The sequence below is a fragment of the Homarus americanus genome, unplaced genomic scaffold (assembly GCF_018991925.1).
Source record: "Homarus americanus isolate GMGI-L3 unplaced genomic scaffold, GMGI_Hamer_2.0 scaffold50165, whole genome shotgun sequence".
Lineage (NCBI taxonomy): Eukaryota > Metazoa > Arthropoda > Malacostraca > Decapoda > Nephropidae > Homarus > Homarus americanus.
In genome coordinates, this window is record NW_024748747.1 from 1,942,991 (window position 1) to 1,965,234 (window position 22,244).

Here is a 22,244-nt window from a genome sequence, read left to right on the forward strand (position 1 = left end):
CCACCCCTCACCACCACCCACCACCACCCTCACTACCACCACCACCCCTCACTTTACCACCCCACCACCTCCTTTACCACCCACCACACCCCTCCACACCACCACCCACCACTCTCTAACACCTCACCACCCCTCCCTCCCACCCACCCCCCACCTCCTACCCACCCCCCCTCACCCACCCACCTCCTCACTACCACCTCCCCACCCCCACCCCTCCCTACCCACCCCCCCTACCCTCCTCCCTACCCCTCCCTACCATCCCCCACCTACTCCCACCCCCCCCCCTCCCTCCCCCCCACTACCTCCTCCTACCACCCATCACACCTGTTTCAAGACACATCCATACACAAAACAACCTTCCCATAGAGCTACCCAAAAGAAGAGAGTGGAAGTCCTCTTGTTGGCTGACTGTGGCCGTGGTGTTGCTTGCCTGGTCAAGACAATCAATAGCTAACTTTCTGTATTTCGCACCCCCTGTCTGTCTATCAGTGTCATCCTTTCGCACCCTCTGTCTCTCACACCTTATTTACTTCTAACACGCTCTCTCTACCTCTCACACCCTTTCTACTTCTCACACTTCCTCATACCATTTCTACTCTTCACACACCCTCTCCACCTCTCACACCCTCTCTACATCTCCTCACCCTCTCTCATCTCTCTCACACCCTCTCCACTCACATCATCTCTGCTTCTCATCCTCTCTCCCTCACATACACACACACACACACACACAATCACTCTTTCTACCTTTCACACACTTTCTATCACATACCCTCTACCTCTCACACGCCTTCTTTACCTCTCTCACACACACTACCTTTCACACCCTCTCTCCCACCTCTTACATTAATGCCGGTCAGCCAATCGTTCCCTTGTCTATGATGCTCCTGTGAATCATATTATTAATTAAACATCACCTTAAGATACACTTCTGTGTCACGCTTGGTGATGCTGACCAGTAGCGCCAGCAGAACGAGTGTATGTTTGGCGGTGGCGTAGAGTGCGTTAACGAGGCTGGATAGAAGTGGGCACCCCCCTAAGACGCAAACAATGGTGAGGGAGGGGCCGGTGTGTTTGTGCTGGTAGTGACTGAGTGTAAGCTTTTGGTATATTACTCTCACTGGCGGGAAGTCAACCTCGTGAACGTCCTATACTGTTCGCCTTCCTTTTCATTTAATTGTTGTCTTCTTTCTTTTTCTTCTTTCTTTCTCTTTGTATTTTACTCGTATCCGTTTTCTATATCTTTTTTCTTTCCTCTTTTCTAAACTCATTCCTTCTCGGTTTACTCTTCTATTTCTTCCTATCTTAATTTTACTCTTCTTCTTCTTCTTCTTGTGCTTCTTTAATTCTCTTTCAGTTTTTCTAGGTAGTAACCATTATCGATGTTTGATGTAGAAGTATAAACTAGACTTACTGAAACCAACACCTTTAGGGCCGAACATCCAGTCTGGTCGATAATTATAACAGAAATGACCGACGTGTTATGAGGAGGCGGACTCCTTTAGTTACATTATTGTACGTACTTCTAAACACTTGGTCCTATAAAGAAAGTTTATTAAGAAGGTTTATAAAGTAAAATTGAAAGCTACTAAAAAATAAAAAAGTTAAAAAGGATAACTGCAGCTTTAAAAGGGATTTTGTGTGAGTGAATGAATCCCTCGCTGTTGAGGTCTCTACCCCCACCCCTCCCCCGCTGGGTGTGCGAATCCTCCGCCAGGGAAAATTGAGCTCAAATTTCTCGCTACCGGTGAATGTTTGTCGGTTATATAATGTGAGACCAGTAATGTTCTCCAATCTCTTTAGTTCAATAATGTCATAAGGTTGGCAGTAAGTTAATGTGTAGCAGATGTGATGCGTCAGGAAGTTGTGGTACTGGTGTGAGTGAGCCTAGGTGTGGCGGTCATCACTTATAAGTTACTGACATGTGAAGACATTCCAATAGGAGCGGCCGTCCGTTCCGTAGTTGTGTAGTTCCTAGCCTCAGTGGCTCACTCGGCCCACCTCGGCCCAGGAGCACCTCGGGTGTGGGCCACACAAATTGTGGTGATAATATAGTGTGTGGATTACATGTGACCCTCCACACAACAGACGTGGCCTCGCCCGGGGTAGCTGTGCTGGCTATGTGGGCCAGAGGGACCTTAGAGGCACTGGGTGTGGTGTACTGTGTGGGGGGAAGCCACGGTGCTCTACCAGTACACACACCCACCATGTAATTGTTGCTCAGGGATGATGTCGGCGTCTTTCACCCTCCCTTAACCCTGTCCCCGTAACCTCCCCCCACTAGCAGGGGACGTCCCCGGCCTCTCGTCTCAGGAGTGTGTGCAATATAATATAAGACTTTATATCGCTGGGGACGCCCCCCGTAGTCACCCCTCCCAGCACTCCACGGAGTTGCTGTCCCGTCACGATAATCAAGATCTGTTTCCCCTTAAGATAAATCTTCTTAGTATGGTGTGCGGGCGGCGGCTTCAGCCATATGTTGCACTTTATTGGTGGCACACGAGGGCAATGTGCAATAATGGGCGTGGTGAGGGCGGCGGGCGTAGTGTGCGCGCCCCACCCGGTGCCTTCTCCCAGACGACAACCGGTGTTTGAAGCCTTCCACGTGCGACCTCCACAACCCTACTCTCAACCGCCAAGCTTTACCATCCACCAATGATGAGGTTCCCTTTAACGGTGTTCACTCACGTTGATTCTTCTATGCTTCAGTGGTACACTACCAGTGTCAGGTGGGGTGATGGTTGTGAAAGGCCCAAGTGTTGTGTAAGGCCCAAGTGTTGTGTAATAAGGGCAAACTAGTATTCTCTGTGAATGACCAGTAACTCTTGAGCTCAGTAATGAGTCGATGTGTGACTCCGTGTTCTCCAGTTAGGGACCAGGAGAGTGAGGAGTCGTGTGGCGGGATGTTCATAGTAGCTGGTCTTGCCATAACGTTAACTCTTATGGGTTAACTTCTCTTGCAACGTGTCCAGTCAAAAATTCAGGGATCAATTTGCCTCCAAATGATTTTAACGGGAGCAGATTGTTGTAGTAGTACAGTTTTTGTTTTATTATTACTTATGATTATAATTTTACAATTTTCTCGTAAGGTTAAGTTGGAAGGGCAGTGTGTTAGCTTTAGGCACGAGTTACTATCATCCTCAAACTACCTGCTGTGATGACCATTCAAGTTTAACGAGAACATTACCTTCTACCGTGAGAAGTGAACTGTGACGGTCTCAAGTTAAACCATCTTATTAAGTTTATCACTCGCTAGTACGAGAGTAATGTTTGTTTGGGTGTAAACTTATGTACATCGAGGTAGTTGTTTGAGGTGGAGATGAGGAGGGGTTGCCTCCCTCCTGTTGATACAGGGTCTTAATCTAGAGTATATTCCCGCGCCCATGTCCACACCGGCATCTGGGCGTCATCAGGCCGCACATCACGCCCGCAGACTGCTGAATCTCCTAAATTATCAGTGACAAAACTTATACAAAAATCAGAACTAAGATGAATGTAAGAATATATATTTTATTTATCTGAGGGATTTGTTTACAACACGAGTAAGTAACAACACATCTGTACCTGTTCCTTTAAAATGTCTTCCCTCCGATGTTTTATAATAATTTCTTTTAATTAGTGGTCAGAGATGTAACTCGGTGGTCGTGGTCTTGAGTGAACCACTGGTCCAGTAATCAGCGGTCCGGGATTTTACTTGGTCTTGTTCTTCTGTGGTGAGTGGCCTTAGCTGACGCTCGGAGTCTGCATGGGCGGGGAGGGACTGGGATGTTGGGTATTTGTGCGTAGTTAAATGTAAAGAAATATTATTGTGACGTCATTAGCAATCATGAACAGGAAGTGGTTTTCGGTGTAACAGGTGAGTCTTGCTCCTGTAGGTGGTCACGCCGGACTCTTCGTCATCAGAAGCTCAACATTGCTGTGTCAGTCACGAATGTCTGTAGTCACTCTTATCTTCGAATTTCAATCAAATATGAAATGTCAAGAAGCAATATATGGACTGACAATTAACTCCATCGACGATGATGATTTTTTAAACGACAGATCAAAGTTTATGAGAAATGATTAAGAAATGTGTAAACTGGAGCAGCAAAAGGTTGTAGACGCATACCCTTCCACGTGGCTCATAAGTCATAATCTTGTATATAAGGATCCATTTTGTTGTTCACTCCAGGATGATCGACCCTGTTGACAAAACCAGTTCCTCTTTAAAGCTCCAATATTGTATGGATGTTCCTGTATTGTTGTTTACATTAAGGTTGTGTGTTGGGCGTGGGCGGTGTGTGAAGATGATCCCGCCCACTACCTAGGCCTGTCAGCCATCAAACGCCAGCATTTAACATCAGACTGAAGGTTGTGGTTGCCAGAACCCCTGTCGTCAGCGCTGACACAGGCGCTTATTGTGTTATTACACATAGCGCTGAGGACGCGGGTTGTGGTGCAGGTAGTGGAGGGTAGCGCGGCGCAGGACCTCGCTACAAGGCGTTGATAATGATATTATTTTATATGGTCCTGGGCCGCTCTCCACCCCACAGTCCTGCTGGTATCTCACACATTATCTCGCTACACTACAGTAGTTGTCATACAGATTTATACTTCAGCCTTTGGTGTCCGAAAACTTGGTACAGTACAACACAGTGTTGTAATATATATATTTTTTCCTCTGCATTTTTGTATTCCACAACTATTGTCTAACATTTTTATTAACCCATGCAAGTGTGCCATTTCAAACATGTCCTTTAGTTTTCAACACTTCCCGCTTATCCTCAGTTTGTCAGTCAGTCACGCCATTTCGTGCGTAACATTTGAAGCCGTCAACGCAGGACGTGCACGCACGGACGCACTCACATGCAGCTAACCACCACTCAACAGTATGGCTTAGCTTTCATTGTTAACACTTTGTGCCAACCTGGGAACTGTGTTGTCACTGACAGCTGACCATGATAGCATAAAACCCAATAGGAGGAATGTATAAGATGTATATTTAGGTTTTGTTGTCATTTAATACGTTACTGGTACTGTTACTGCCCATCCCAGGGTGTTGTGGTGCGTGTTGAATGCGTGCGTGTGTGTGTGTTGTGATGATGCTGGCCATTCCCGGTACCTGTGTGGTGAAGTGTTATAGCCTGTGAAGGTTAAGAGTTGATGCAGTGTCCACTGTGAATGCCGCTACGCCTCCCTGTCATCCTGTAGAGGCAGCCAGGCCTAGTGACCTGCTGTGTGTTGTGTTGCCTCGTCAACATATAATGGACAGAGTGTTTTCCATGTGTGTTGAACTTGTGATTCGTGATACTGCAGAATACTTTTATGATACAAATTTAAATCAAAGTTTAATGTGGATTTAATATGATTTAATATTATATTATCTTCTCGTTTGCCTCGCAAACCATATGATTACAATATATGGATTCCAATTAATTATAGGAGTAAGGTTGATTGATGTGTTGCTGTGCCTGTCAGCCGTCGTCCTCGTCTCAGCCAGCTGTGACTCGGCAGCTGTGTGTCTTGCTGCTGTGTTATTCCTTCACCTGATTTACTGATCTCCTTACTAAATGTTACCACAAGGAGAAGTGATGTGGGCGGCATGTGGTAGGGAGTGTTAACACCGTCCAGTTTGAGCGAGCACTCGGGGCCTCCAGAGGGTAAGTAGTACCTCACACAACTTGTTCCCAGCAGCAGCTCATGTCAGGGTGACCTCTTCTATAATTTGTCATAACAACTAACGCATGCATGTGCACTATGATTTTTATATATTTACTTTTAACAATATTTTTGACATTTAAACAAATTGAAAAAAAATCTTGAGTTTTTCTTGTATTACTATAACGAGGGAAATACCATTTACGGTAACCCCAATTTATTGAAATATTTACAATAACCCTCAACACCGTGACCAGTTAGGGCAGGTGTTGTTGGGTGGAGGGGGGGAGGGGGGTGAGTGCATTCTTCGCAAGAGGAGTATTGAGAATATAAATTGGATGTACTGGAATTGAAACTCTTATTTCCTCCGTTTGATCAATAAGGAAATCATGATATTGATTTGTCCCTGCATCCTCTAGGTCTTGTAGCGACGCGGGAATGTCTTTTGCTTATAATTTTTATGAAGTCGAGTTATATTTTTATTCAACATTTTGTTTATAATCTTCAAAGTGCTACATATTAACATTGAGTTGTTTTATGTGAAGATGTTTGCAAGAAACGCAAATTTAACTTCCCGTGAACGTGGCCGCAATAAGCCCGAGGGTCACAGCCAACCCTGAATTTTTCCCCTCTCGATCAGCTGACTCACGCGGTGTAAGAAGCTCGCTAAAGTGTTCTACCAGACATCATTTAACGAACTTTTTTCTCTTTAACTCTGATGTATACATATATAAATTGTATTCCGTATACAGTAATCACCGTGAATGAATGGTTTTCTATAATCATATAAACAACATTACTAATAGGGTGGTAGCCATGTAGTTTGGTGTCTGTGGTTCGGACGGTCGACTGCAGTTTGGAAAAAAAATTTCTGGTGATGGGGTGCGAGGGGTGGGAGGCGCGGCGAGGGAGGGAGGGAAGGAAGGAGATCAAAATGAAAATGGGAAGCTTCCTGGACCCAGCCTCCAATGTGTGGTCTTCATGTGCTATTTCTTAAGGGAGGAGCTCTTTTGTTATGTAGGACCAGCTAAATTACATTCAATTCCCCGGTTCAAATTGAAGTAGATCTATCCAAGTAGAGGAGCATTTGAGTAAGCTGGAAGCAATTTCGTAAGATGTCAGAGGAAATTAGGCCTACCCTTCCAACTTCCAGACACCTAATGGCCAGCAGCGCGGGGGAGACGTTAATGATATCCTTGATAAAAATGCTCGTGGAAGATAAGCCTTAGGCCTATACCATCCAGACACCAGGGTGATAAAAATGAAATTGTTGAACTACCCCTTTCATCACGTTGTTGGTGACTGTTGCTGCTTGTTAATGTATGATATGATTTGCCCTTGATCTGTGTGGAGTGAAGTGGTACAGTACAATTGTCGGTCTGCTGAGCGTCTGCGCACGTTGATGTTTGTAGCGTGCTGTGGTACAAATTCGGGTAGATGTATTGAGCGGCAGGGTTGTTACAGTGTACAGTAGGTGTGAACAGTGTCGGTGTACTGAGCGGCAGGTTGTGATACAGTGTGCGTGAGTGTCAGTGTGCTGAGCGGCAGGTTGTGATACAGTGAGTGGACAGTGTCGGTGTACTGAGCGGCAGGTTGTGATACAGTGAGTGGACAGTGTCGGTGTACTGAACGGCAGGTTGTGATACAGTGTGCGAGTGTCAGTGGTGCTGAGAGGTTGTGATACAGTGAGTGGACAGTGTCGGTGTACTGAGCGGCAGGGTTGTGATACAGTGAGTGGACAGTGTCGGTGTAGAACGGCAGGTTGTGATACAGGCGTGGACAGTGTCGGTGTACTGAACGGCAGGTTGAGGTAAAGTACGCAGGTACAGTAGGTGTGGACAGTATCGGAGTGCAATGTGTAGTGTATAGTAGGTGTAGACAATGTCGGTGTACCGAGCGTCAGGCAGAGGACGTAGCAGAGAGCGTCGTTGTCGGTACTCATAATACACCCCAACCTTCTACACACTTATTTTTTTAGCTTATTTTTTAACCCCTTTCGGTGCTGTGAGACTGGTTGATCCTGACCGTCTTAGGCGACAAAAACAAGCCATAAACCGTCGTGGCAACACACCGAGTAAAGAGTTAAGACATTAGCAGTAAAATGCGGTCAGCTGCAGTGAGGGACCGCGATGTGGGTGTCTCGAGAAAACGCGGAGTGTTTCTTCCAGCGTGAAAGGTGCACTGATGTATTCGTAGGTTTGAAACGCGAATATGAATTGAGAACACCTGATTTACACAAGAAAGATCTTATATAAAGTGAAAGTACAACCATATACTTAAAATACTTGTTCCGTCATGTGAACGACCAACGGGGTGTTTTTTTTAGTAAGAGGGTTAGGCTGCAGCCCACCGACGCAAACCAAACCTTTTTTTGTGTGTGTATTACTTGTCCGTCCAGTTTCCAGGAGAAACTTGAATTCTCCCAAAGTTCCTACACTAGCAGGTCTTCCTAAGTGTTACGAGTCAGTATTAAGTAAAGAAATTGTGAATACATTAAGTGTCGTTCATCATTGGGTTAGGATGAGCAGATGGTGGTAGTGGCTGGCGTCAGGACGATGGAGGAGCTGCAGTGTGTCCAGCCTCAACCCTACCATAACAATAAAGAGTTAGGACATAAACCATAAATTTATATTGCCGCCGCGACCACACAGGATAAGTTATGCATTTTTTGCGTATCTCCTTACAGCCAGGGCGAGAAGTGCATTGTTCCTGCGTCCAGTGCTGCTCCCTCCTTCAAGTACTTGTCTGGTGGAGCGTCCTCAAGATTCACCCCCCACAGCTTATTTTAAACTAGTAAAATTACCCGGTTAGGTGTATACTGTATAACCTTGACTGTCTGGTTTACCCTCCCTGACACGAGTAACCATCTCAATCTAACCTAACATAACCAACCTAACCTAACCTAACATAACAACCTAACCTAACCTAACATAACCCAACCTAACCTAACCTAACATAGCAACCTAACCTAACCTAACCAACCAACCTAACATAACCCAACTAACCTAACCTAACCCAACCTCAACTACAACCCAACCCCTAACCTAACTACCAACTTCTTAACCTAACATAACCCAACCTAACCTAGCATAACCCAACCTAACCTAACATAACCCAACCTAACCTAACATAACCCAACCCTAACATAACCCAACCCTAACCTAGCAACCTAACCTAACCTAACATAACCCAACCCACAACCCAACCCTAACCTAACAACCGCAACCTAACACAAGCCAACCTAACCTAACCTAACATAACCCCAACCCAGCAACCTAACTAACACTAACCCAACCTAACCTAACCTAACATAGCAACCTAACCCCAACCTAACATAACCCTAACCCTAACATAGCAACCCAACCTATAACCTAACACTTAGCAACCTAAGCCCACAACCTAACCCAACATAACCATCAACACCTACCAACCCCTAACACTAACCAACCTAACCTAACCTAACATAACCCAACCTAACCTAACCTAGACATTCTGAATTTGCCCTCCATGATACCGGTAACCATCTCCCGCAATCGCCGTGGCGATATCTCAGCCAGGGAAGATTTTGGTTCTACCCGGACCACCCGGGGGTTCGTGGTCAATAGTAATACCATGGTGCACAACCTTGGGACCCATGTAATGTGTGTACAGTTTCAGGTCTAACTGCTTTTTTGGAACTATTGCTGGGACAGAGATAGACACGTCCTTTTATTATTATAGATACAGAGGGAATAATTTTTCAGTTTTATCACGAAAGTGTTGCTGTTCGTAACAAACACAAGCATTAATTTCGTTTTTTATACAACATTTTTCTGGACCGTTTTGCACACTGATGTTTTTAGTGTTTTTGAGTTCATGCTTTAAGGAATTTTTTAAATAATAGTGTGTACTGTCAGACAATCATTCAATCTCTCTCTACTGTGTGTGTGTGTCCACAGATGAGTCTGTCCTGACGGCAATGGATGTCAATTATATCATCATCTTTCACGATAAATTAGTGTTTAGACCAATAAAACTAAAGCAGTGATGCCCGGAACTCTGAGGTTAACTACTTCCCTGCTCGTTGGTTATCACAAAGGGCGCCGCTAAGTAGAGAAAATTGTAGGATGCGTGTGTATGAGTTTTCACCGAGTCATCCATCAGATCGAGCATTAAAATAAAGGCTGCCGTAAAGCGTCACGTGCTGCCACTTAACAAAGTGTCCAGCAGTCAGTTGATATGTCCTTCAGTAGGTGGCCAATTTCAGCGACGGCCAGGTGACATCACGAGATGGTGTCCGCGGGTGGGATAACTATTACTTCACACAACCTAACTCCTCGGCTGTTGTGTAGTAGCTAAGGTTGAGACTCTCACAGTAAGAACTCTACACACTAGACCCTGTAGGTGTCCCCGACAATGGCCATCCCGGGTGGCTAGCAAAACAAAGGCTACGAGACACCCTGACAACCGCTTGTCATTTGTCTTTCCCACTGCAGTCGCGAATCTCCTGACTCTGGTTCCCCCATCACCTCCTACCCGTCAGCTTATCTCCAATGACTTGAGACAATTGTGTCAACGTGTCAGTGTGTGATCGTAATATTGCATTGGATATTGGTATTTGGTAACATCTTCAGAAATATTTAGCGTTATTGGAAACAGCGAAGAACTCATCCATGTTATCTTCCATTAGTCCCCCTGTCACTCCCTCTCGTAGCAAGGTCCTTGTTCTCATTTTTCTCAATGGTTGTCACAGGAGGATTCTATCGCTAATTATGCCCCGCAGCGTCTCCGCTGGTCAGTTAGGACTTACACCTCTGCTAATTTTAGTATTGTTTCCCTGATTTATCACTCAAAGTCACTCTCAATATTGATTTCACATGTAATATTCTACGGGTTAATATTTAGTAAGAAACTTTTCTTTTGTGTTGTAAGGGTCAGAAAAAGACATCTTGCGAGAGGCTTCAGTCTTAAGCTGTAACACATTAAGCGATAATGTTGTTTGTCTTTTAAATACTATTCGTGGCGAGGGTGAAAGTATAGGACTTCCATCGTTGAAGGAAGGCCAAGGTACCGACAGTTTAATGACCCTCAGTTCCCTCCCCCCCTTAAAGGCATGGGACCCAGTGTCTAAACATGCGAATTGGCCTGGGAGCGAGTACGTAACATCCATGGCCCTAACCCTCTAAAATCGGCAACATCTAGGGGGTTCTCGCCAAATCACAGCCAGAGGCAAAGTATTGAGTTTCAGTCCTTGAAGACGCTTTCATAATCTATCGCGCCTCAGATAGAGCTTTACAGGAGCAAGGTGGTGGTCGGTGGGTCACCTTTAATGCATTATAACACTGACCGTCGTGATTCATATTATATTAGTATAATCGATCTTATATCCGGACAAATATTAGACAATGCTTCGTTCACGGTCGGCCCAGTTTATCTCATCAAAATTCGTGAGCGTAAAACGGACAGGTAGTGAGCGTGGTGGTGGCTGTAGTTACCTGGCCGTGTTAGGGCGCCGGACTCAATCAGTAACTCGCGCTGACATTCATCTCTAACATAGATTATTGTACCTAGAAGTGTTGTAATTACGTTTAACATAATTTTTGATTGAAAGCGTTAGTTCGAGGTTAAAAAGCAGTGCGGGTGTGGGGGGGGGGGAGGGAGGCCAGGTAGTGAGGGTGAACACTGCCTGGCAACAGCCTCGCGGATTCACCCCCCGCGGGCCTTCCGCATGCGGCCGGGTAACTACACTAAAATCAGCAAGCGGCCGTTGGATTCCTAACCGCCACAAGTAATTGTATCTCGTCTCGCTGCTTCGCTCGCTTTACCATCTAAATCATCTTACAGTTGATTACATTAAATAAATTACAATGACAAATCTGACAAATTAATGCAAATACTAACTTACATGACTTAATCTGACAGTCACGAAAACAATGAATTCCTAATATTTGGATTTTCTGTAGCGCAAATTCTAGAGGAAATGTATTATATTTATAGGTGAGTCTCCTTCAACCCAACGATAACAAGAGACGTGGGCAGGTACAGAGTGAGAGGGGGACATGGGTGGGTACAGTGAGAGACATGGGTGGGTACAGTGAGAGACATGGATGGGTAGTGAGACATGAGTAGGTACAGTGAGACATATGGGTAGGTACAGTGAGAGACATATGGGTGGGGACAGTGAAACATAGGTGGGTACAGTGAGACATGGGTAGGTTCAGTGAGAGAACATGGGTGGGTACAGTGAGACATGGGTGGGTACAGTAGACGGGTGGGTACAGTAAGACGTGGGTGGGTACAGTGAGAGACATATGGGTGGGTACAGTGAGAGACATGGGTAGGTACAGTGAGACATGGGTGGGTACAATTGAGACGTGAGTAGGTACAGTGAGAGACGGGTAGATACAAGTGAGACATATGGGTGGGTACAGTGAGACATGGGTAGATACACTACAGTGAGAGAGACATGGGTGGGTACAGTAAGACGTGGGTGGGTACAGTGAGAGACATGGGTGGGTGCAGTGAGAGACATGGGTAGGTACAGTGAGACATGGATGGGTTCAGTGAGACGTGAGTAGGTACAGTGAGAGACGGGTAGATACAGTGGGACATATGGGTGGGTACAGCGAGACATGGGTAGGTACAGCGAGACATGGGTGGGTACAGTGAGAGACATGGGTGGGTACAGTGAGAGAGACATGCATGGACAGGTACAATGAGAGACATGGGAGGGTACAGTGAGTGAGACATGGGCAGGAACAGTGAGAGAAGCTTAGGTGGGTACAGTTCGTACAGCGACTAAGACATGGCGGGGCGCACAAGTAGCAGCAGCGTCCGTGAGCGAGGCTCACGGCTCACACGGAGCTACGTAACGCACGGAGCAGAAGATACCCATGTGTTGGAGGGGTCCTGGGTGAGCCTTCCTCGGATCCTGTTACACCCAACCATCAAGCATGCGGGATGAACACACACACACGCGCAAGTTCACTTCCACCTTGCTATTTTTTTCTCGTAACTAACAGTATTCATTAATGAAGCAGAGATTTTAATGGATAATTTTTTCTGGCTTTATATATTGTGGCAGTGAGAGGGATAATATTTACTACAGTAAGTTCATGACAACAAACTTTTGTTTGAAACTGAAAATTTCGAAACGTAGCCCCTTGGGACTGGTAGAGTAAGAAAAAGGGGGAGGGAAGGAGGGAGAGGGGAGGGTACAGTGTTCCCAGGGCGCATGTGTAATGAGGCAGGAGTGTTTACCCCAGGATGCCCCAACCTTGACCCTCCCTCCTCCTCTCCTCTCACACCAACTTGGCTTCTCACGACTTAAAATAATCTCAACAAAAATTTGCTTTCGATGACTTCATAACGTAAGTTGTTCTTTTTTTTTGGGAGTCTAGTACCAGTGAAACCACCTGGATCTACTTAACATACTCTCCATCCTCCACCACACCTTGAAATTATAATGTAAACCTGTATCAAAACGTTGAAGATTTCAGATGAATATTTCGGTATGATTTGTATGAACATAACAGCGCTTCGTTTTAAAAATAGACGATATGATAGGTTAGTTTTTTGTGGTACAAATTTGCTCTGAATATTTAATCAAGCCAAAACTTATATTCCTCTGTGGATTCCGAAAGGTACCCGACATTGTAAAGTAATTGTATTCTATTTTGATAAAAAAATAGTACATTAAAGTAAGAAGTATATTATTTTATTACATGGTCAGTTGTATAAGTAAGAAGCACAGTATACAAAAAAATAAATATAGTTAGGTGTGACTGTCGTCCTGTATTTAGCAAGTGAGGCTCAGTTTACAACCCCAATTCATTACCGAATGCCTCCACACCCGTGTCCCTCCAGCTAAAGTCGTCCGCTGCATGCAAATTTTGGTCCCCAGTATACCATCTTTTGTTTCTGTAACATCTTCACCGTCGCAGATTACGGGACCCTTCGCGGCCCGACGGTCGTAAGCCCCTAGTTAGCTACGGGCTGCACACGCCTTTATGTTTGGGTACAGAAGGGCGCTTTTAACCAGATATTTAGGGTGTAGGGGTGGGGCCATAAACAGCGAGTGTAGCTGGGCATTGTAAGTGACTTTGAGGTGGAAAGCAGCGGCCTTGGCGGGACGGGTGGGCAGACAGACCAGGGTGAAGAATTTGCCCGAGTAGTCGGTGCCGTCTTAGCTACACCCTCTTCTTATCTCCCTCCCACCGCCACCCCTCGCATGCACTCGTACTGACAGGATATGTTTATGGTAATGTGCAGATGGATTTCAAGACCTTCAAAATGTACGCCATTAGATTTATTGTCGAATTATATCTATATGTGTGTTTGTTGTGTTTCTAATCCAAAAACACCTTTTGTTTTGGGTTCTTGCTGAAGACCTGTTTCCTTCTCAATTGTATATGTTATTTCCCCCGCCCACTTTGCTCCTTCCACCCACATTACCATCACCCTGTCTCTCTCTTCCACCCACTTTGCCACCACACTATCCCATTACCATCACCCTGCCCTTCCCACCCACATTACCATCACCCTGCTTCTCCCTCCCACACTACCATCACCCTGCCTCTCTTTCACACCCTTCTTTGCCACCACCCACTCACATTACCACCACCCTGCCCCACCCTTTTCTACCCACTTTGCCACACCTGCTCCCCCCACTCACATTACCATCACCTTGCTTCTCCTCCACCCACTTTGCCACTACCCTGCTGCTCCTCCCGCTCACATTACCACCACCCTGCCCCTCCCATCCATTACCACCACCCTGTCTCCCTCTTCCACCCACTTTGTCACCACCCTGTCCCTCCTCCCACCCATTACCATCACCCTGTCCCTCCCTCTCCCACCACATTACCATCACCCTGTCCCTCCCTCTCCCACCCACATTACCATCACCCTGCCCCTTCCACCCACATTACCACCACCCTGTCTCTCCCTTACTTTGCCCCTATCTCTCCCCACCCCAGCTAAAAAACTTCACTGTAAAACCATTATACAGTAGAGTCTGTATCGTATAATTCCAGAAAAGCATAATTGAACATAAATACTAATGAATGACATCTGAATTCTTTTGGCAAGTGGTATCTGAATTTGTGAACTATTAAACTAAATATTAATTAGTTAATCTGCTGCTGGGAACACTATTACTGCTCTGTGTTGGAGGTTACCTGATTCCTGTGCCCTTAACTATTTCTTAGTTTATCTGTGTCAGTATTGACTGATGTAGATATAGTTATTATTTTCATTGTGTAGATTCACTATAAAGAACAAAAATGATCTTGCTAAAGCTAAAAGAACTATTATAGTCCTTGTAAGGAAAGGTGTTTCAGAATGTATATACAGTATGGCAGATTAGGGGTAAGTGTTGGTCTCCCAGAAGACGTGTCACCACACATACACTTCTCCTCGTGAATCTGTGTACAAATTGTGGCTTTGTATCACTCTACCAGTGCTATCTCTGAGTGCTGCCTCACAGGCTCTACAGAACATTACCTCAGGACCAAGTTGCAGTACAAAAACCATGAAAAGTTATCACCAGGAGCACCACACAACAAAGCACAATGTCAGCAACTTAGTAGTGTTGTGCTAAATCCTTACTCTCTCAGTTTAAGTATTTCATATTTAACTTTCAACACTAGAACTTAAACTTTGAGTAACACTAAGGAGAAGCCCAACACTAGAAGTGTTGGATGGGCTCCTGTGTGGCTGTAGTACAAACTTATGTCTCCAGCTAGTAGTGTGGCCCTTGTCTGCCATCTTGCAGGAAGCTGGTGCAGTACACTCTATTTGTATCAATTTCTGGAGGACCTTCTGTGCCAAATGAATCACTAGGTCATGAAGATTGTTCACCAATTAATTTTGATATATATACTTTTTTTTTAACTGGGTATGTGGCTCCTTTTGTTAAGCATTTTGAAAATATAAGTTTATTTTAATGCTGCACACATGATAAAAGTCTCAGTGCTGTACACATATGTTCTGTTCTAGGCATTGTTATTTTTCTTCCTATTAACTCCAGATTCAGCTTTTCAGTTTCGTTGATACAATGGGAACATGTGATTTTTCATCTGAGTACTGAACTTAATTTTATAATAAATAATCTTGTATACAATTAAATTTGTGTAATATCAACACAGTGTTGCTTTACTAATGTGCAGAGTTTACGTGTGAGACTGTTTGCCTGGCCAGGAGTCATGTTAGATTTTGCCCTGCATAGGCTAACCATCCATTGATCATGATGTGTTGTCCACACCACCTGTACCATGGGTTCATGGGTGATATCATAAATACATATAATACTTATGGTGCTGGTGGTTGTCACTGTCATGACTTTTGCCAGGAAAACTATTTGAATTTGTTTGTTTTGACAGATTGAAGATGAATATTAAGCTAGTTGAGATAATGCAAGTGAGGTATCTCATCACATTTGTCACTCGTCATTTGGGTTTGCATGTCCTCTTGTATGTCCATTTTAAGCAGTGCTGGGTTTTTAGGTTGATCAATTAACTCCTGGGCTTTGGGCTATGTCCCCCCCCCCCCCACACACACACGGGTATATTCAGGAACATTTAAAAAATAAATAAAACGTAAGTCTAGTCTTTCAACACCGGGGTTAGGAAAAGTTGAAAAATGTTCGTGAAGTGGTGTGTGACGCAGTAGTAATGAGGTAAACATTAATTTGTAAGCAGTATAAGGTACAGGACACTTGTTTTACTATATTATTACTATTTACACTATTGCCAATCATGATTACTGATCCAGTAATTGATCACAATACAGTACTAGACTTCTGCTGAGGAGGGGGGGGGTAGAAACACATGGTGAGGTGAGTTAGGTCCAGGGGCGAGATACCTACATCACAAAAGCTGAGAAGAGACTGGGAGGCTCTCATGTGTGAGAGAAAGATAAATACCTATTTGGCAACATAATGTAGCCAGGCCTGCCCTTTTTATTCAAATAGTACCGCGAAAGATAAAAATGTCATGTGATGTGAACCAAAGCCTAGGGGTTAAAAAGCCAAACGTATGTTTCTGGTACAAATGTCCGGTGAAGATATATTGATGTGTTCTGTATGAGGTGGTGTTGTCTAAAGGCACTGCCACTCTAACCACCAGAGACTTTGACACAAGATTACCTCTGATCCCAGTCCACTACCAGCCAGCATGTGGATTTCTTCAGTCTCTGCCTCAGACTGTCAGCTGCAGGCCATTTAGTGATGGTGGATATGTGCCCATGTTAATACAAAGGTTGCATGGAGGAGTACCTCACAGAGCTAGGCCCAGGTGATCGTCACTCTGCATGGTGGGAGCCTAGGGGTTCCTTCTTTCCTCCTGGTACTCCATGATGCCCTGACTACCACCACACATGCAGAGGGAAGTCCTAAGTTGATAGACAAAGAACGTGTACATCAGTGAAGGCCATGCAGCTGCTTTTGTAATGAATTAAACCAGTATTTTGTACTTGGAATGTGTTGGTGGGTGCATAGGTGGGAGCCTTAGGGTGAGAGTGGTGATAATATTGTAGTGTTTTGGTAGCCCTTACTCGACCGATGCACCTGCACAATCACAGACATTCACATGTTTCATCATCTTTTTTATGTAGACTTTTCAATGTTCCAGTCAACCTCTTATTGTTGCTCCCAAACGTAATGTCATATATGATTATAATAAATAATATGTAGTGATGTTGAATTTTTTCTTTCCAAGCACATACTGCACAAGACACAGAACAGATAACAGTTCTTATTAAGGAGATAAAGTATATTGCTGATAGGCAAAATACAGAACAGTAAAACCTTGATAAATCGGCACATAGCGGCTCTGGTCTTGCCGAATTATCCCAAATTACAATTTATTGAGGTACAACAATACAAAAATACAATAAAAAATCGGCCCATATACATGTAATTACTAATTTTCAAAAAGTAACACTTACCAGCACTGCAAGCAAAGAATGAAGCATCATAAAAGTGATGGAGGGGGGGGGACGCTAAGTAAATAATGCAGCACTCAAGATACGATGATTCACCTTACACTGCCATATTGGAGGACACATTATCGTCATTATTCAAAGCTTTACTGTACCCAGAAACATTTTGAGGATGTGCAAAAATGTTGTCTGTGTGCAATGCACAGTTTAGATTCTAGAAACCATTTCCCAGTATGTATAGTACCTGGAAAAACTCCAGGGATTTGGAATTTTTCTGGGTTTGAGAGATTCGTATCATTATCTGGAAATTTCTCATTCCCAAAAAGCTCTGCACCAATTATTTCAGCTTACAGGGTTATTACTAATTTATTTTTTTTAGCTCTAATTTATCACTTCCTGTAAGTTTTCTAGGATGTAAATTTCTAACTGCAAAATGAAAATTATTTTCTCTCCATAGAAGTACTCTTGTAGTCCTTATTCTGTTTGTTCAGTAATAAAAAATATTAATTCAATTAACCAATCCATTCCAGTGAAAAAAATGTCAAAGCAAAATATTTATTAAGAAAAAACAACACAGCCAAAATTTAAAACACTGGTTCAGTTGGCTTGTCTCATAAGAATAATAAATATAATTCTTCCAACGCATTGTAGAAATACAAAAATACAAAGAAATGTAATACAACAATTAATTTTTTACTTACAGTACTGATCCAACATTAGGGAATGTATACCGGTACTTAAAACTATCTTCAAATGTGGCAGCAGCAACAGCAGTATGATCACCAAACTTCATCTCGGATATCAACATCCACCCCACGTGAGCCTGGCTACATGATCTGTTTTGCGTTTAGTAGGTTTAATGAAGCCCAAAAACTGCAATTCAGAAACAGCTTGAACAAACCGAGCTCTGAGGAACTGTTAAGAAAAATAAACAAATTCAGAGCAAATATTCACATGTATCTTTTTCTTCTGTTGAAATGTTTGTTGGATGTGCAAGACATTTGTATCCACTGTGGTACACTCGCTACAGAAAGTATCTGCAAGGTGGAGTCTGATGGATGTCAAAATGAACACTGTGACTCCTGTTGTCTTGGTAGGGTTGTCAAAATCCTTCGTCCGATGTGTCATATTGTCTAGCAAAAAATTTTGCAGATACTTTTTGTAGCGAGCGTACATAATTATGCATTACTGCCATTAAGTACTGCCTACACTCCTGTCATACATTCCCTCTATCTAACTCTTTCTTTTTGCAGTCATCCAAGTTCCTCCTCTCCCAGTCATATAGACATATCATCAAACTCTACATCATCTAACTTTCTACATTCCTTGTCGTTCATTCACATCATACAACTCTCTACTTTCAGCTTGGCTAATAATTCACTTTGATTACTGTCACAATAAATTTTCCCATTACCTCTATTCTCCTCACTAATTCTTCAAGTTCCTCTCTAACTTTCTTAGCACATATAGAGCAACTACACCTTGTTCTTACATCTATTACTTCTGCTTCGTTCCTGTTTTTCTGTGAGGTGGGAAAAAAAAGACAAACCTCGAAGCAGAGAAGAAAAAACAGTAGGAAGAAGGGTGGAAGGCAAATGTTGAAAGTGACAAGAAAGGGCTACAATAAGTACATACCTTCACAAAACTTGGTCATATTCTCAACTTACATACTAAGTAGAGTGCTCTTTCAGATCTAAAATTCATAACCTTGTACATGAGCACAGGTGGGGGGGGTTTTCTGCCTATCTTGGCCCTTTCCTATCACTTTCTACTCTTCCATTACTCTCTATGTTATTTACCCTGTGGAAGAGAAATAAAGATAGACAGAATAATCTTTTAGTAATAAAGACAAATTCTCTAACCATTCACATCCACTCTCCCCTCTCAGTCCACTCCAAGGGAATGATTTATACTGTGTCAATCATGGCTCACAAAAATACAAGAAAATATTTATACCCTTCCCTAAAATTACAAACCACTAACTAATCGCTGTATCTATTTTTTTTTAAACTATTCTACCTTCCTACACTTTGGTAGGTCTTATTAACTTAACCTAATCTAATTTATTATGTTAGTAGATCTTTTTAACCATATCTACTTACTGTATTGTAACTTAGATCTTATTAACATAATCTTATAATCACTGCTATTTCTCATTATTTATTGTCATTGTTATACATTGCAGTCACTCAACCTTACTCTTACCTGCTAGCATTACTTTACATGGCTCACAAGCAATATCCCAGATCTTTCATACCAAATTCTTACGCTCAGGATATGCAACAATTCATAATTATTTTTTATCTACTCTACATTTAAACCAGAATTAAAAGGCAAACGATTAGAAAATTCTGAAACTCACCCTACGTAATCATGTTGATCTGCAATGTGGGAATGTATATTGATTGTACTCTGTTGAAAACAGGACAGGTTTATTATAAAAATATTTACTGGTTCTCTACAATTTCTATTCTCGTATTAAAGTAAAGGATACTGTAGTTTCTGGTCTATGTTTCTCTTGCTGGATACATCTTCCTCTGGATCTACAACTGATATGAAGGCCTGAAGCCAGTCATACAGGTTGATGAGGCGGCTGCATTCCAGGTGAAGTTTGTATGCCACGCTGCTGTCAGGTAAGGTTGTCACAACACTAGAAGAATCTTCAAGATGGCAACATTCACACTGAAAAAGATTATTACATTATTTACTCCAAACATTTTGATGGGCTTTAGAATTTAAGTGCTAAAATGACAGAACCGACTATTCTTACAGCAGAAGCCTTGTAAACTGGCACAGTAAATGGTCCACGATTCGATTGTGGGCTGGAATGACCCTTGGATAATTTAATTATATTTTTCAATGCTAATTACTCACCAACTATGGGTTTCCAAAGTACAATTTTGGTGTTAATGTGTTATTCTGTAAGTACTTAATTACAGTAGTTAAACCCCTTAAATTTCAATTCTGTGAAAAAAAATATAATTGGGACGACAGTTTGCGTCCAAAAATTAGAGTTTGTTGAAAATCAGATTATAGGTACTCCAGAGCATGCTGATTTCGAATATATGGTCCACAATTTGATTGCGGGGTAATTTTGACCATAATATACTTTTTTCTCAGAATTGAAATTTAAGGGGTTTAACTAATTAAGTACTTTCAGAATAACACACAAACCCTGAATCACACCTTGGAAACCCATAGTTGTTGAGTAATTAGCATTAAAAAAGTCAGTAAAAATCTTTCAAGGGTCATTTTGGCCAGTAATTACTCTGCAATGGAACCGTGGACTGCATAGTCATAATCAGCAAGCTCAGGAGTACCCATATTGTGATTTTCAGCAAAATCGAATTTTTGGCCAAAAACCACCAAAATTGTAAGTCTTATGCCTTACAAAATTATTGGCCAAAATATCCTTTTTTCTCAGAATTGAAATTTAAGGGATTTAACTAATTAAGTACTTTCAGAATATCACACAAACCCTAAATCACACCTTGGAAACCCATAGTTGATGAGTAATTAGCAATGAAAAATGCCAGTAAAATCTTTCAAGGGTCATTTTGGACACTAATTTTTCTGCAATCGAATCGTGGACCACATACGAATAATCAGCAAGCTCAGGAGTACCCATAATGTGATTTTCAGCAAAATCGAATTTTTGGCCAAAAACCACCAAAATTGTAAGTCTTATGCCTTACAAAATTATTGGCCAAAATATCCTTTTTTCTCAAAATTGAAATTTAAGGGGTTTAACTAATTAAGTACTTTCAGAATATCACACAAACCATAAATCACACCTTCGAAACCCATAGTTGATGAGTAATTAGCATTGAAAAATGCCAGTAAAATCTTTCAAGGGTCATTTTGGACACTAATTTTTCTGCAATCGAATCGTGGACCACATACGAATAATCAGCAAGCTCAGGAGTACCCATAATGTGATTTTCAGCAAAATCGAATTTTTGGCCAAAAATGTAAGTCTTATGCTTTACAAAATTATTGGCCAAAATATCCTTTTTTCTCAGAATTGAAATTTATGGGGTTTAACTAATTAAGTACTTTCAGAATAACACACAAACCCTAAATCACACCTTGGAAACCCATAGTTGATGAGTAATTAGCATTGAAAAATGCCAGTAAAATCTTTCAAGGGTCATTTTGGCCACTAATTTTTCTGCAATCGAATCGTGGACCACATACGAATAATCAGCAAGCTCAGGAGTACCCATAATGTGATTTTCAGCAAAATCGAATTTTTGGCTAAAAACCACCAAAATTGTAAGTCTTATGCCTTACAAAATTATTGGCCAAAATATCCTTTTTTCTCATAATTGAAATTTAAGGGGTTTAACTAATTAAGTACTTTCAGAATATCACACAAACCGTAAATCACACCTTGGAAACCCATAGTTGATGAGTAATTAGCATTGAAAAATGCCAGTAAAATCTTTCAAGGGTCATTTTGGACACTAATTTTTCTGCAATCGAATCGTGGACCACATATGAATAATCAGCAAGCTCAGGAGAACCCATATTGTGATTTTCAGCAAAATCGAATATTTGGCCAAAAACCACCAAAATTGTAAGTCTTATGCCTTACAAAATTATTGGCCAAAATATCCTTTTTTCTCAGAATTGAAATTTAAGGGGTTTAACTACTTAAGTACCTTCAGAATACCACACAAACCCTA

General features: G+C 42.5%; 1 protein-coding gene across 1 annotated transcript; it reads right to left on the reverse strand.

Moving 5' to 3' along the window:
- Window positions 1–17,429: 17,429 nt before the first annotated feature.
- On the reverse strand, window positions 17,430–20,238 carry LOC121880410 (origin recognition complex subunit 3-like; the record flags this gene model as incomplete). Its single annotated transcript, XM_042387603.1, is given in 2 exon segments — window positions 17,430–18,463; window positions 20,051–20,238. Coding segments are annotated over 2 exon segments (294 nt in total), but the record flags the coding sequence as incomplete, so codon positions are not given.
- Window positions 20,239–22,244: the final 2,006 nt, after the last annotated feature.